The sequence below is a fragment of the Mauremys reevesii genome, linkage group 1 (assembly GCF_016161935.1).
Source record: "Mauremys reevesii isolate NIE-2019 linkage group 1, ASM1616193v1, whole genome shotgun sequence".
NCBI lineage: Eukaryota > Metazoa > Chordata > Testudines > Geoemydidae > Mauremys > Mauremys reevesii.
This window is the reverse complement of record NC_052623.1, coordinates 11,443,076-11,459,193: the sequence shown is the minus strand read 5'-3', so window position 1 is coordinate 11,459,193 and position 16,118 is coordinate 11,443,076. Positions and strand designations below refer to the sequence as shown.

At 64.8% G+C, this 16,118-nt stretch overlaps 1 protein-coding gene across 6 annotated transcripts in view; it reads right to left on the bottom strand.

Moving 5' to 3' along the window:
* Window positions 1–57: 57 nt before the first annotated feature.
* LOC120393412 (sodium-dependent proline transporter-like) overlaps window positions 58–16,118 on the bottom strand; it is a 39,173-nt gene continuing 23,112 nt past the window's right edge. For 5 of the 6 annotated variants that reach the window (XM_039517952.1, XM_039517921.1, XM_039517931.1 and 2 more), the window contains 13 exons: window positions 13,973–14,104; window positions 11,826–11,974; window positions 11,102–11,151; window positions 10,403–10,541; window positions 8,546–8,680; window positions 7,998–8,101; window positions 7,387–7,511; window positions 4,992–5,104; window positions 4,141–4,275; window positions 3,714–3,813; window positions 2,930–3,048; window positions 2,340–2,513; window positions 58–1,594 (listed from right to left, as the gene is read on the bottom strand). In XM_039517952.1, coding sequence (XP_039373886.1) covers window positions 1,457–1,594; window positions 2,340–2,513; window positions 2,930–3,048; window positions 3,714–3,813; window positions 4,141–4,275; window positions 4,992–5,104; window positions 7,387–7,511; window positions 7,998–8,101; window positions 8,546–8,680; window positions 10,403–10,541; window positions 11,102–11,151; window positions 11,826–11,974; window positions 13,973–14,104 — 1,613 coding nt within the window. In that variant the 3' untranslated portion in view covers window positions 58–1,456. The remainder of the gene's footprint in view (window positions 1,595–2,339; window positions 2,514–2,929; window positions 3,049–3,713; window positions 3,814–4,140; window positions 4,276–4,991; window positions 5,105–7,386; window positions 7,512–7,997; window positions 8,102–8,545; window positions 8,681–10,402; window positions 10,542–11,101; window positions 11,152–11,825; window positions 11,975–13,972; window positions 14,105–16,118) is intronic. The other variant, XR_005592035.1, reaches the window with a different exon arrangement.

Below are 16,118 nucleotides of genomic sequence, written 5' to 3'. Positions count from 1 at the left end.
CACTTCACCCCCCTGGTACCGCAGCCTCCCAGCGATTCCCCCATCCCTGCAGGGTGGGTGGGTGTTGTGGGGGGGAGGGCGGTCCATGGTGCCGTGCAGATCGAGGCCCTGCCTGACCATCGCCCCCAGACTGACGCAGCCCCACACAGGGACCAGGCAGCACCGTCCCCATGGCCGCTAGCGGGGCGACAAGAAGCGACGGTCCCGTTCTGTTTGGGAAACACCGAGCCTTTATTTCTGCAGCAGAGAAATGCCAGCAGGTGGAGAGCCGGGGCCCCCAAACCCAGCCCCTTGGCAGGGCCGGCCCATGGAGAGACACCCCCCCACCCCCCGCACCTCGCCGGGACAAATCCTCCCCTCTGCCAGCCCTGCTCGCAGCAGCCGCCGCCCCCACACGTGGGCAGATCCCATGGAGCAGGTGAGAGCCAGGTGCTTCCCAGCTGTGCACCATGAACCTGGTGCCGCTACCAACCCGCTGGCCCCAAGTCCTCGCCGCTGGGGCAGGCTTGGGCTGAGACCCTGGCGGCCGCCCCCTGGCTGAGACCCCGGCAGGAGCCCATTAGAGCCATGGCTGGGTTGGCTAATGGAGCAGTCGGCCTGAGTGCTCAAGCCAGAGGAGGGGAACCCGGGGACTAGACCTCGGGGGATTGGCAGGCGCAGAGCCAGAGGAGCCCCCACCACAACTCTCCCCCCAAGGTGCAGCCCCCAGGAGCCCGGCCAGCCCCCGGCACAGACACTAGTGCTGGGACAGCAGCAGCCCAGCCTCGCTTCAGCGCTGGGGAATCCCTTCCTGCTGGGGGTGCAGCGGGGCAAGGAGCGCATGGCTCTGTCCACGCCCTGGGGCGCCCCCTGTCCACGCCCCTCTCTGTCCACGCCCCGGGGCATCGCTCTGTCCGTGCACCTCTCTGTCCACGCCCCGGTACACACCTCTGTGAATGCACCTCTCTGTCCACGCCCCGGGACACCTCTCTGTGCGTGCACTTCTCTGTGCCCCGGGGCACCCCGCTCTCAGCGCACTTCCGCACCTCAGAGCGGCCCCAGCTGGGCACCTCTGTCCATGCCCGGGGTGGGAGGGCGCCTGCGCACCCACCCGGCCGCGTGCCCAGCTGCGCCGGGGGCACGTGCAATCGATTCTCAAGTACAATCCTTTCCCTGTGGTTTTAAGAAGGTTCAGAGGCCAGGCCCCTCTTGCAAAGCGCGCGGCCGCTGGCTGGCCAGAGTCCTGAGCAGAGTCCTGCCCCCCACCCCCCCGCTGGCACCGCTGCGGCTGGAGAGCAGCAGGTTCCAGCATCGTCTCCTGCAGGTGAGGGCCAGCTGCAGCCTCCAGCAGATCCAGGAGCACCGGCCCGCGGCCTCCGCCTGGGAGGCTGCCACAACGGAACCAAGAGCAGCTGCCCGGAGCGGCGAGGGCAGCGACCTGCCTGGAGCCCCCGTCCTGCTGCCCGGCCCCGGCCCCTCAGGCCTCGCTGCTCCCCTGGGGCGGGCTGGCGAAGTCGCTGTCCACCAGGTTGATGGTGTAGGGGACGTCGATGACCTCGGCGTGGGTGGTCGCCGTGCGCCAGGAGTTCAGGGGGTGGATGGCTTTCCGGAACCGCTGCAAGGAGGGTGGGGGTGAAACAGGCGCCAGGCCCAGCCCTCGGGGCGGAGGAGGAGAAGCCAGGCGCCAGGCCCAGCCCTCGGGGGGAGAGAGGGTGGGGTGCCAGGCCCAGCCCTCGTGGGGTGGCATTAGGAGCCAGGCCCAGCCCTCAGGGGGAGGGGGGGGCAGGGGCCAGGCCCAGCCCTCAGGGGGAGGGGTGGTGGTGGTAGGGAGCCAGGCACAAGGCCCAGCCCTCGGGGGGACTAGGGGGGGGGTTAGGGAGCCAGGCCCAGCCCTCGGGGGGAGTAGGGGGGGGTTAGGGCGCCAGGCCCAGCCCTCAGGGGGAGTGGGGGGGGTTAGGGAGCCAGGCACCAGGCTCAGCCCGTAGGCGGGGGAGGGGGGTTAGGGCGCCAGGTGCCAGGCCCAGCCCTCGGGCGGGGGAGTGGGGTCCAAGGACTCGCGGGGCGGGGGGCTGAGGCCCATGACCGCTGGAGCAGGGCGGCAGCATTTGCCCGACGGCGAGAGGGGTGGGCCACGGGGCTGGGGGCAGGAGCCCGAGCCCTGCCCAGGAAGGACAAAGCAGGGCCCAGCAGGGGCCCCAGGTGGTGAGATGGCAGGTTCCAGATCCCAGCATGCCCCACTCTGCAGGGTGACTCCCCCACAGCCCCACAGCCGGGAGCTCCCAGCTCCTTCCAGCCACGCCCTGCCCTGCCCTCCCCAGCCCGGGGGGGGTCCCGGGGAGGGGGCTCGGCTCCGCACTCACGTCCGTCAGCGTCCCCGACTCCCTGCCGATGGCCACGAGCGCCCAGAGCGGGATCTGGATGCAGGTGACGGTGCCCATGCACACGCCCAGGGCCTTGCCCCAGCGCGGGTAGACGTAGGCGCCGTAGTGCAGGGACGTGTTGTACATCTCCAGGAAGATGTAGAAGAGGATGAACTGGAAGGGCAGATCCGAGCAGCCCGGTCAGACACCCGCAGCCCTTCCCCCGCCATCCACACCCGCCTCTTGCAGCAAGGGGGCTGCCCGCCCCCGCCCCAGGAGGTGCCCAGAGACCCGGGGGATGGGGCTCACGAAGGCTTCCAGAGCTTGGCCTATATGACCTGTGCAGGCTGCAGCCACTAGGGGGCAGCGGTGCAGCACGGTGGAGTCTGGCATTGCCCCGGGGATGCTGAGGGGGTTACAGGCTGGGACACCAGGGGGCTGCACGGCCCCATCCGGCTGCCGGGTCAGGAAGGCCTGCGAGCAGCTCGGCTCCTCAGCACCAGAGTCGTCCCGGGCCCGGCGACAGAGGCAGGCTCTGCTCTTGCATCACGCAGCTGCCCCTTGCGCGTGGCGGCAGGGCCGGTACCTACCAGCAGCAGGCACGGCGTGATGAATACCCAGCATGCCTTGAAGTAGAGCACCAGCTTGCTGCACCAGGGCGGGCACCGGCAGATCATGTCAACGATGTCCCGGCAGAACTGGTTCACCCCTGAGGTGGGGACAAATGGGGGTTTAAAGAGGAGAAGCTCCGGTGCCGTGGTCACCCCCTGCACCAGGCCTGGGGCGTCCCCGGCACTGGGCGAGCTCCCCAGGCGCACACCAGCAGGGCTGCCCAGAGGGGGGAGCAAGTGGGGCAATTTGCCCCAGGCCCTGGGCCCCACAGGGGCCCCCACGAGAATCTAGTATTCTAGAGTATTGCAACTGTTTTTAATGGAAGGGGCCCCTGAAATTGCTTTGCCCCAGGCCCCCTGAATCCTCTGGGCTGCCCTGCACACCAGGGCAGGGCTAGGAAGCCAGACCTCCCAGCGACCCCCGGGGGCTGCAGAGAGGCGCTCGGTAGCTCCGAAGGTGGCGCTCTTTCCGGGTCAGCGGTTCCATAAGGTGCTGCTGGTTTCTGGAGGAAGCACTGGGGTCCTGACCCTTGGCCGGAAACGTTCTGCCCTCCAGGGTGGAGATCAGCCAGGGGCCACGGCCCCCTCTGCATCCTGTACCATGCACGCGGCTGATGCTTTAACAAGGTAGGGTGGTGTTGCTATGTGCTGTGAAGCAGCTGCCACGTCGCGCCCCAGAGGAGGCTGCATTTCTGCGGTGGGCGAGGAGGGAGGTTAGTCCAACGCTCTGGGATGCGCCGAGCCCCGGGTTGGGGACACTCACCGTAGAAGAAGGCAATGCCAATGCACATGAAGAGGGTGATGATGATGAGGCCGAAGCTGGTGCTGTAGGCGTCGATGAGGGTGAACCAGTAAATGCCGCCCTGCAAGCGACAGTGCAGCGGGCACATGAACATGGACTGGGCACAGGCGGGGAAACGCGCCCAGCACCTGCCATGCTGGAGGGCAGCCTCTGTTCCCACGGACCCACCACGTGGCCAGCTGAGCCACAGGCCCGGCCACCCGTCTCCAGCCCGAGTGCAGCACAGCTGGGTGAGCACCCCCCAGTACCCCCGTCCACTGGGGAAGGCCCCGCCCCTGTGCCAAGCAGGCAGTCGTGGGCTCCTGCCCCGAGGTCGATGGCGTCTGTGGGCTGGAGACAATTCGGCCCCGACAGCCGGTTCCCCGTGGGGGGCTGAGCTCTGCCCTACCTCGGTGATGAGCAGCAGGCCCAGCAGGTAGAAGGTGAAGCACAGCGCGCCCAGGAAGAGGGTTTTCCGTCTCCACTCGCGCAGGGCCGGGAACTCATCCAGCACGGCCGTGGTGATGCCCTCCATGTTCCCGAACTGGGGGAGAGACGGGGGGTCAGGGCACCCCAGGCACCTGCCCGTGGGCACTGCCAGTCTCGGGACGTGCACTCGGTGCCCTGGCACCCTGCGGAGTGTCTCCAGAACGCAGGGGAGCACCCCACACATCATGTGGGGCTAAGTGCAGAGGGAGCTGGAAAGGGTCACTCCTGACTGACTGTCCGACTCAGGGTGGCGAGGATCCCCCCTGCCCACCCTCTCCAAGGAGAACCCCACACCCCTCCCGCACCGCATCCTCCTGCCCCACCCCTCCAAGGAGCATCTGCTGCCCCACCACATGTTCCTGCCCCACCCCTGCAAGGAGCACCTGCTGCCCCACCACATGTTCCTGCCCCACCCCTGCAAGGAGCACCCCCTGCCCCCTCTATAAGGGGCATGACAACGTGTCCTGGGGGAGGGGGCTGACACCGTCCCCCATGAACCCAGCTCTGCCAGAGAACGACCTCCTGGACCAGCAGGATTTGCAGATGCCGGGGTGAGCAGTGGACGCTGCTGGACCATGTGTCCAAGAGGCAGATGGACCAGACGGGCGGCCGCAGAAGCTTCTCTGCATCGCTAGGGGCCAGCTCGTCCCAGATCCACGGCCAGGAGGGCGACACCTCTGCGCTGCAGGGAGGTGAGGGCCCTAGAGGCCAGCGACCCCCAGCGGCGGAGGGAAGGGGCGTGCGAGCGATGACCTGCCAGGTTATACCCACCAGGGTGTCTACTCCCAGCGTGAACATCATCAGGAAGAACAGGACCGACCAGAAGGCAGAGGCAGGCAGCAGAGCAAGGGCTTCTGGGTAGGCCACGAAGGCAAGCCCGGGACCTGCGGGGGAGGAGGAGAAATGGAGAACACGGCGTCCCGCAGCAGCACACCCCAGCAATGTTCACTCCTGCCCAGCGTGTTTCTACCCCGGTCTAAGGATAAGGCCTTTGTCAGCAGCCACATCGTAACTAAAGCCTAAGGCCTTCGTCTGCTATCACCAGATAAACATAAGCTGGCTAAAGAAAACTCTGTTTGACAGCATCTGTCTGGCAAGAAATCACTTCTCAATAGTGGTGGTTGTGAAATCCCCATTGCTGTACTGTTTGGTCACTACCATCCCCCACTTCCCCCACTGTTTATCTGTATGGTCTGTCTGGTTCTTTAATTGTTTCTGTCTGTTACATAATTAATTTACACCCAGCAAAATCAATCAGGGTGATGAGGGAGGACTGGTTGGAGAATTGTGTTACACGACGTTAGGATCGGTTAGTAACATTTTACTACAATGATTGGTTAGGGTACAGCTAAAAAGGACTCGTTTCACTATAGAAACTCGGGTCCAAAAGGAAGTTCTGGGAACCAACTCCAGGACACAGCCCCAAAGATCAGAGCTGCCAGACCTCAGCACCCTGCCAATGACGCCGTGCAGAGACTGGAGTCCCCCGGATGGACCTGATCCTGGCTGGCCAGCAAGAAAAGTTCACGTCTGGTTTGGAGTGTGTCGCGTGTGCAGCCCGGTTTTGGTGATTGGTAATAGATAGAGGTTATGTAGCGTATTACTGTGTAAGGCTCTTTCACTGGGAAAAGGTCCTGCACACCTGCAGAAGTAGTATACACCCAGAGCCCTGCGGATTGGGAACGGGTGCGGGTACCTGCACGGACCGGGTTAGTTACACCCGGAGCCCTGCGGACGGGGTCCGGGTGCGGGTACCTGCACGGACCGGGTTAGTTACACCCGGAGCCCTGCGGATGGGGTCCGGGTGCGGGTCCTTACACGGACCGGGTTAGTTACACCCGGAGCCCTGCGGACGGGGTCCGGGTGCGGGTCCTTGCACAGACCGGGTTAGTTACACCGGGGCCCTGCGGATTAGGTCGGGTGCGGGTCCTTGCGGACCTGGTTCGTTACACCCGGAGCCCTGCGGACGGGGTCCGGGTGCGGGTCCTTGCACAGACCGGGTTAGTGACACCCGGAGCCCTGCGGACGGGGTCCGGGTGCGGGTCCTTGCACAGACCGGGTTAGTGACACCCGGAGCCCTGTGGACCGGGTCCGGGTGCGGGTTCTTGCACGGACCGGGTTAGTTACACCCGGAGCCCTGCGGATTGGGTCCGGGTGCGGGTCCTTACACGGACCGGGTTAGTTACACCCGGAGCTCTGCGGATAGGGTCCGGGTGCGGGTCCTTGCACGGACCGGGTTAGTTACACCCGGAGCCCTGCGGACGGGGTCCGGGTGCGGGTCCTTGCACAGACCGGGTTAGTGACACCCGGAGCCCTGCGGACGGGGTCCGGGTGCGGGTCCTTGCACAGACCGGGTTAGTGACACCCGGAGCCCTGTGGACCGGGTCCGGGTGCGGGTGCTTGCACGGACCGGGTTAGTTACACCCAGAGCCCTGCGGACGGGGTCCGGGTGCGGGTCCTTGCACAGACCAGGTTAGTTACACCCAGAGCCCTGCGGATGGGGTCCGGGTAGGAGCTTTTCGCCTGGAGCCCTACGAATTCCCTACGAACTGGGAAAAGGTGGGGTGCCCCACTGTGTGCACGTCACACCGGAGCAAGGGCAGTGCCAGCCAGACGGGCAGGCCAGCGCCAGTAGCAGCCCCTGAAGGGAACGTGAGCCCAGGGCCGCCCAGAGGATTCACGGGGCCTGGAGCAAAGCAATTTTGGGGGCCCCTTCCATAAAAAAAAGTTCCAGTACTATAGACTATTCTAGTCTCGTGGGGGCCCCTGTGCGGTCCGGGGCCTGGGACGAACTCCCCCCCTCTGGGCAGCCCTGCGTGAGCCGGGGGCTGGGACACATTCAAGAAGGGTTGGGGTGAGGGTGGCACATTAGACACTCCAGCAGTGCCCTGCTGGGACACCGTGAGGGCGGGCTGCACCCCTCGCAGGGCTGGGCCTGAATCGGCCCCGGAGGCTCCTCAATCCAGGGCAAGGAGCCGCCCGATCCTCTGGGGGATGGAGCGAGGGCAGCTCCTGCTGGAGGCCCAGCTGGCCTGATCTGGAGAGGAATTGGCAGCAAGACACCCCCACCCCCTCCGGCCAACATCACTGGGGTGGGCATGGAATTTGGCTGGGGCGGGGCAGGATGGTTTCACCCAGGCAGGACAGCCAGCCAGCCCCCCCGTACCTGAATCGGCCACCTCCCACACCGGCACTCTCTTCCTCCACGCCATGTGGCCCAGGATGGAGAAGATGGCGAATCCAGCGAAGAAGCTGGTGCAGCAGTTCCCGATGGCGATAACCAGGGTGTCCCTGTGGACAGCAGAGCGGGAGGGGGTGGGGGGGAGGTTGTACGAGGAGTTGGCAGGAGCCTGGGCTGCCCCTCCCCGGGCCCAGGCTCTCTGGCACAGAGACCGTCAAGCCTTTGGGATGAGACGTTCACACCATCAAGCAGCTCCCCATGGAGCCCAGGGGGTGGCAGAGCTGCCAAGGAGTTGGGATCCCAGCTCCCTGCCCCAGTGGTGGTAGCCCGCTGGCGTTCCCAGGCTCCCCTGTAGCTCGGCTGGCAGGACCTGGCATTCAGGAGCAGAAGGTCACAAGTTCCAGCTCTGGGACAAGAGTAGAGACCCAGCTGGCTCTGGAGTCCTCATGGCAGCAAAGACACGCACCTCCCCCCGCCCCCTCCCACACAGCTGGGCAGCCTCCCCTGCAGCACATGTGTGGGGTCACTCAGGACCACGCTGCCTCGGCCCCACCCGGCCTGGCCAGGAGCACTCCCTGGCCCACTCGCCTGCTCACCTGATCACGTTGTTGTCGAACTTGTTGTAGGAGGCCATGGAGAGTAGCCCCCCGAAGCCAATGCCCAGCGAGTAGAAGATCTGTGAGGCAGCGTCGTTCCACACCTAGAGGGGGGGAAGCTGGTTGGGAGCCGGCTCCTTCCCCACCCTGAACATGCTCCTTGCGGGCCGCGTCCCGCCGAGCGCAAAGCCGGGCCGCCGCCGATGCCGCATCCCACCACATCCCACCGCCACCGCACCTACCAAGCGCAAAGTTGGGGCGCTGCATCCCGCCGAGTGCAAAGCCAGGGCGCCATGTCCCGCCGCCGCCGCGTCCTGCCAAGCGAAAAGCCGTCCCGCCGCCGACGCCACGCCCGCCGAGCGCAAAGCCGGGCCAACACTTGAGGCCCGGCTTGACAAAGCCCTGGCTGGGGTGATTTAGTTGGGTTTGGTCCTGCTTTGAGCAGGGGGTTGGACTAGACACCTCCTGAGGTCCCTTTCGACCTTGATATTCTATGATTCTATGGCAAGCAGGGGGGGGGGGGTCTGAGGTGCCCATGGGGGGGGTACCTGAGCGCTCTGTAGCCTGCTCCAGTCCGAGGAGAGGTAGAAGCGGACGCCCTCAATGGATCCCTCCAGCGTAGCTCCTCGGATGATGAGCACGATGAGGACCAGGTACGGGAACGTCGCTGTGAAATACACCACCTGCACGGGCACACCCCCAGCTGTAACCCCCCCTCCATCCCCGCACAGGCACACCCCCGGCAGCTGTAACCCCCCCCACCATCCCCGCACGGGCACACCCCCAGCTGTAACCCCCTCCATCGGCACACCCCGGCTGTAACCCCCTCCATCCCCACGGGCACACCCCGGCTGTAACCCCCTCCATCCCTGCACAGGCACACCCGGCTGTAGGCACACCCCGGCGGCTGTAACCTCCCCACCTCCATCCCCGCACGGGCACACCCCAGCTGTAACAACCTCCATCCCCGCACGGGCACACCCCGGCGGCTGTAACACCCTCCATCCCCGCACGGGCACACCCCAGCTGTAACACCCCCACCCCGCACGGACACACCCCCAGCTGTAACCCCCCCTCCATCCCCGCACGGGCACACCCCAGCTGTAACCCCACTCCATCCCCGCACGGGCACACCCCCAGCTGTAACCCCCACTCCATCCCCGCACGGGCACACCCCCGGCAGCTGTAACCCTCCCCACCTCCATCCCCGCACGGGCACACCCCCGGCAGCTGTAACCCTCCCCACATCCCTGCACAGCCACACCCCCGGCGGCTGTAAACCCCCACATCCCGGCACTGCCACACCCCCGGCGGCGGTAACCTCCCCCCTCCCTCGCCGCATGGGCACCCCGCCAGCTGTAACCCCCCCTCCATCCCTGCACAGGCACACCCCCAGCTGTAACCCCTCCATCCCCGCACGGGCACACCCCAGCTGTAACCCCCCCTCCATCCCCGCACGGGCACACTCCTGGCGGCTGTAACCCCCATCCCTGCACGGGCACACCCCGGCGGCTGTAACCCCCATCCCTGCACGGGCACACCCCAGCTGTAACCCCCTCCATCCCTGCACGGGCACACCCCAGCTGTAACCCCCTCCATCCCCGCACGGGCACACCCCCAGCTGTAACCCCCTCCATCCCCGCACGGGCACACCCCGGCGGCTGTAACCCCTCCATCCCCGCACGGGCACACCCCGGCGGCTGTAACCCCCTCCATCCCCGCACGGGCACACCCCGGCGGCTGTAACCCTCCATCCCCGCACAGGCACACCCCGGCGGCTGTAACCCCCTCCATCCCCGCACGGGCACACCCCCGGCGGCTGTAACCCCCCTCCATCCCGCACGGGCACACCCCAGCTGTAAACCCCCTCCATCCCCGCACGGGCACACCCCGGCGGCTGTAACCCCCTCCATCCCCGCACGGGCACACCCCCGGCGGCTGTAACCCCCTCCATCCCCGCACGGGCACACCCCGGCGGCTGTAACCCCTCCATCCCCGCACGGGCACACCCCGGCGGCTGTAACCCTCCCTCCATCCCCGCACGGGCACACCCCGGCAGCTGTAACCCTCCTCACCCCCATCCCCGCACGGGCACACCCCGCGGCTGTAACCCTCCCCTCCATCCCCGCACGGGCACACCCCAGCTGTAACCTTCCCCCTCCATCCCTGCACGGGCACACCCCCAGTGGCTGTAACACCCCTCCCACACACACAGGCACACCCCCCGCTGTAACCCCACCCTCCATCCCTGCACAGCCACACCCCTGGCGGCTGTAACTCCCCCCCTCCATCCCTGCATGGGCACACCCCTGGCGGCTGTAACACCCCCCTCCATCCCTGGCACGCTGCTCCCACCAGTCCCCCACTAGCTAGCAAATCCCGGCCACGCCCTGCCCTGCACTCACCTTGCCCGAGCTGCGGATCCCCTTTAACATGCACAGGAAGATGACGATCCAGGCGACCAACAAGCATATGGCGAGCGGCCACCTCACCGGGCCTGGGTCGTGGAGGCCGGAGCTGTGTGTGACCCCCAGCACCTGCTCACTGCATGGCACAAGTGCAGGTTAGAGACACGTGGAACCAGCCTGCACTGAACAGAGGGTGTCGCCCCCCGGACCAGAATGGGGGTTAAATCCTGCCACCGTGCCCACTACCAGATCCCTTTGCCCCCTCCTGGCTTCACACCTGCCTCCTACTTTGGCAAGAGCTTTCCACCCGCCAGCCAGCCCCTCCCGCTCATGACACAGGCCTACATGGGGCAGGACAGTCCCACTACCCCCACAGCCAGTTTGCCAGCACTGGGGCTCTCTCGTGCATTGTGCGCCCTGCGGCAGTGAGTTCCACAGCTCCATGCAGGGGCAGTCCCTTGATGCAACTGTTTTTCCCCGCCAGGGAGTCCTGGACCCTTATCCCAGCACCCCGCTGACTGCAGCGCCCCCTGGTGTCGAGAGCGGAGCTGGCAGAGGCAGACCCCAAGTGAGCGGCGGTGGGAGAGGCTCCCGCAGGAGCGCAGGGGGAGAGCGCCAGGCAGGCTGAGACCTGCAGCGAGCGGGGAAGGGCGGTGACTCAGTCTCAAACACAAACACCGTAACGCAGCCACTCACTTCCAGAAGGCCTCGCTGGCACTGAACCGACTGGCGTTTCCTGATGCGTTCTGCAAGAGACAGCGCGGGCGGGTCACCGGCTCCGCATCCCTACGCCGGCCACCCCCAGGCAGAAGCTTGTTCCTGTTCCTTGCCCCACAGCACAGGGAGGCAGGCTCCCCAGAGAGCTCGCGGCCCCCAGCAGCCCTGGCCTAACGGCGTGCTGCTGCCCCCCATCCCTGGGCACTGGGTCAGGCCCAGCGTTTGCTAAGGGCACATCCGCTGGCCTCTTGGTTTGGCCTCTGCCCTGCATATCACAGCCTGCTGCTCCTCTTCCCTCACCCGCCCCGGGGCTGGGGGGGAGACCCCCTCTGGCCAGGTGAGGAACAGGGCTGAGTAGCTCCTGTAGGCGGCTCCATCTCCTCTGTAGCCAGGACCCAGCCTGCACCCCGCGGTGGGGTTTCTGCAGGATGCTGCTGGGGGGGGGGTCACCTGCACCTCCCCAAACAGCAGGAGGCCCCCGAGGGAACAGCAGCATCCTCACACTATGGCTGGCTGGCCCCACCTCCTACGGTAGCCGTGCCCAGGACCCAACAGCCGCACATACAGAGGCCCCCTCCTAGCCCACCCACAGCAGCACGAGGAGCAGCCGAGTGTTTTAAGCAGCGCCAGCCAAGCTGCCTAGCTGAGGGGACTAACCCAGCCCGCCCCAGTGGAGCGGCCGCCCGGGAGGAAAGCGACAGACCTGGCAGAGGGGGGCGTTCTGCGGAGCCTCGCACGACCAGGGCAGGGGGCTCTGGAAGGACGTGCCCAGGTAGTAGAAAGTCCAGGCGATGATGACGTTATAATAGAGCGACACCAGCGAGGAGACGAGCAGCATGCCCACGCCGATCCCTGCAGGGGAGGAAGGTGCAGCTGACGCTGGCCCTGCTCGCTCACTACCCTGCGGGCATCGGCAGGGATCGAAGCTGGGCCCGTCGGCATTCACAGCCGGCACGTCTGCTGTACGGCAGTGACGCCATTGGGCCCATCGCTGAGCAGGGCCCCCTGCGCTCCGTGGGCACAGGAGAGAGACGCTCACACGTCAATCACGAGACAACAGGTGGATGGAGACAGGCTGGGGGTGCACGAGCCAAGAGGCCACGTGTCTGAGCTGCACTAAGAGCGCGAGGTTGTGAGGAACTGGTCACTGCATGCTACCAACGATGGGAGGCGGCACGTGCTGCGGCCAGCACCCCTCAGACCGCGGCCATGACCGCAGGCTGCGCGAGGCGCTGGCCACACACAACGGCACGTCTCCTAGGCCGCTGAGAGGGAGCGAAACAGAAGCAGGCAGAGCGGCAGCGCAGTGGATCTGGGGGTCCCCCGCCAGCGCGGGCGGCTGGGAGAAGACCCGTCTGCAGCTACAGAGCGTTCAGATCTAGACACCGCTGCATGCGGGAACTAGACAAGGCCCCCCGGGCACTCTGGTCCCCCCAGGTCTCTCCAGCGAGTCTGCAGGCTCTGTGCCCAGCGATCCTGCAGGCAGCGTTCTCCCAGCCTGATCCATCTCTTGTCGGGAGGTTCAGCCCATCAGCCCACGTCCCCTTCCTTTCCCCGGCCCCCTCACTGGTTGGTACCTTCACGTCTCATCCAAATCTCTCCTCCCCAGGCAGGCTTCCCGCCCTCACACAGGGCAGGTGCGTCCAGCACTGCTAGCTATGGCGTCCGTAGACACAGCCCAGCACCCTGCTCGGACAGGTGTGCTCAGGCTGTCCGCAGGGTGACCTGCCTGCTCCTGGGACAGAGCTGCAAGCTCTAGGGCCGAACCCCCCAGGAGAGGGAGCAGGGGACACACACGGCTGAGCTCAGGCGGTTTGAGTGGTGCTGGGCGTCTCTCCCTCCCACGCTTGCACTGAACGGCGTGGGGCCGGAGCAAGGACCTGCTGCCCAGCGGTGTATCAAGGTGGACGACTGCGGGGACGATCGAGGGAGAGTTTTGCTCCGTGGGCTCAGAGCCTCGGCACGCTAAGCGTCCCCACCCCGTCCCACTCCCAAGGGGCTGGCGGGGGGAAGAGCTGGAGACGGTCGACAGCCTGGCTGAGCACCACCGCTCTGCTTGGGAACCATCCGCTGCGGAGAAGGCCGACGGCGCCGGAGACCTCCAGCATTTTACAGTCATGAGAGGGCAGGACGCGCTCACTGCTAATGCACAGGGCAGGAAGTCAGGAGCCCGGGCTCTGCGCCCAGCCCTGCCAGTCACTTGTGGGACCTGACGTTCCCAGGTGCCCATAGCCCTGTGGATTTCAGTGGGGGCTGCCGTGCTGGGTACATCGGGGAGGTCAGGCAAAGCCATTGGTCTCTCTGGGCAATGGCGACAACAGCTGCTCCTCCCAGGGGGCCGTGAGGGCAGATTCTTTAGTGCTTTGAATGGGGGAGGAGAGGAGAGGCTGGGTTTTGTGTTACAGCCTATGGGGCGGGCTGCTCAGAGCTGGGGGTCTCGGAGAGGGCTGCAGTGAGGGGAGGGCGCCGACCTTGCGAAGCAGCTCAAGGAGGCATTTCCTGGCGCTTGAGACAGTGCGGCGACAGCTGGGGGAGTGGCTAACCCTAGCCGGAGGCTGGAGGGGGGGCTGTGCTAAGGGATGTGGTCAGATACGGGATGGGGGTGGAGCTCTGCCAGGCCCGGAGGGGGGGGCGGACAGGCTGGTTGAACTGGACACAGTGGAGGAGCGGGACTGGAGGAGGGATCTAGAGCGGGAGGTGATGGGGTCAGAGCGAGAGGCAGAGGACCTTGTCCGCTGTGGCTTGTGGGTGACGGAGAAGTGGCTGGGGGAGGTAAGAGGTACAGCGGCTGGCTCTCCCCACGCCCCGCTCAGTCAGGGGACCGGGGCGCCGCGCCGGGCACAGACTCACCTTTCAGCAGGGGGCAGCACTTCCAGACGGTGATGGGCCCTGCAGCGCCGTACTGGCCAAGGCTGAGCTCCAGCAGGAACAGGGGCAGGCCGGTGAAGAGCAGCATGACGAAGTAGGGGATCAGGAAGACCCCTGGGGAAGAGGGAGCAGACACGGTTAGCAAGGAACTGGGATGGGAGGAGGCAAGAAGTCGGCTACTGAGCCACGGGGAAGGGGCAGAGCAGAGACCCTGCCTCGCAGGAGCCCGCAGCGGGTGGGAGTGCCAGCGACCAGGGCAGAGCAGGCCTGACTGCAACACCCTGACAGCCAGGTTGTGGCTGGGGAAACCTAGAGCAGAGGCAGCATGTTCAGCTCCAGCTGCTGGTGCCCTCGGCACAGGGTGCGTTCCTGCTTTACCCCTCCATGCGGAAGGCACGTTTGAGGCAGGGAAATCACGTGTCTGGGTTGAGACACTGAGGCGTGAGGCAGAACGGGCTCCCACCCCACTCAACTCCGACCAGCCAGCCTCGCCCTGCTCCTTCCGGCACTGCCAGCCAGGAGCTCTTTCCCCGCCAAAGGATCCTGTAGGGGGATGAATGGCAGCCTGACAGAGCAGCACAGAAACCCCACCCAACCAGGGGCTCTGCTTCCTGCCCAGCTCCCACCCATCACTCCCAAAATCAGAGTGCTCACGTCGCACCTCCTCACCTGTTCTAACTGCCGCAAGCACCGTTCCTGCATTTTACTGATGGGTAAACTGAGGCACAGAGAGGGGACAGGACTGGCTCCGGCAGCCAAAGGCAGAGCTGGGATTCACCCCCCAAGGCACAGCCCACGCAAACCATACCTTGAGGGTGGGGGTGGGATTCTAACGGTGCACGGGCCATGTGCAGGGCCACTGCGCAGGGGTGAGCTGCAGCCAGTCAATGGCATGTCTTGGACACGGACACGGGCAGAGACCGGCCAAGAGAGAACACGAAGCAGCCCCCCGCATGCGGCACAGCGCCGCTCTGCACGGAAAAGCAGAGCCATGTGCTACTTTGTCCCCAAACAGGGTCGCTTGCACTGAACACTTTGCTCAGGGGAGGGAAATCCACCTTTGTCGGCTCTAGAACGGGCCCATCCCTCCACTGCACATGGGGCGTTTTCCACTGATGAAGAAAAACGTCTGATGGGAAGGGGAGGAGGAAGATACTTTTTCCATTTCAGTCAAACACTCACACTGAGCATTTCCCAGTGTAACTGTGAAACCTCTGCCGAGCTCAGTGTTACCGTGCCACTCCAGACTGAATAGCAACCCCTAAACATGGCCTCCTCCACACAGCCACCTCGCCATGTCTGTCTCCAGGCACGCAGCCGCCAGACCCTCTGAGACAAGGAGAGCAAGCAGGGCTCTCTCGCTTCATTGCGAGTGGAATCTTCACCTAAAGTTTTAGCGACAGAACCTTTATCGCCCATAAGAGGGCAGCAAAAAACACAACACAAGGCAAGTATCAGAGGGGTCGCCCTGTTAGTCTGGATCTGTTAAAAGCAACAAAGAGTCCTGTGGCACCTTATAGACTAAGGGACGTATTGGAGCACGAGCTTTCGTGGGTGAATACCCACTTCGTCACACGTGCCAGGTTTTTAGAACTCAGATGGCGCTTTCAGCTCTGGAAGCCAGAAACTCTTTTGACTTGTATCAGAGGGGTAGCCGTGTTAGTCTGGTTCTGTAGAAGCAGCAAAGAATCCTGTGGCACCTTATAGACTAACAGACGTTTTGCAGCATGAGCTTTCGTGGGATGCCATGGCTTGCATCCGAAGAAGTGGGTATTCACCCACGAAAGCTCATGCTGCAAAACGTCTGTTAGTCTATAAGGTGCCACAGGATTCTTTGTTGCTTCTTTTGACTTGTTAAGTCAAATCTATTGTGTCTGGAATCGAAAGAGTTGACCCAACTATAGGCTCCTACGATGTTATCATTAAGGTCTGTCCTTGGGTTACAAGCGCACAGACACTGACAGACATCAGCTAAATCACTCCAGGTGCTTTAGGGAACAGAAACCACAAACTGAGACTTCTCCAAAAGACCCAGACCCTCAGGTGAGCTAATCCAGGCCCCTAACAGTAGCCCCACTACTTCAGATGTTGGACACACACACACTGCTACGTACACACAGGTCTGGCA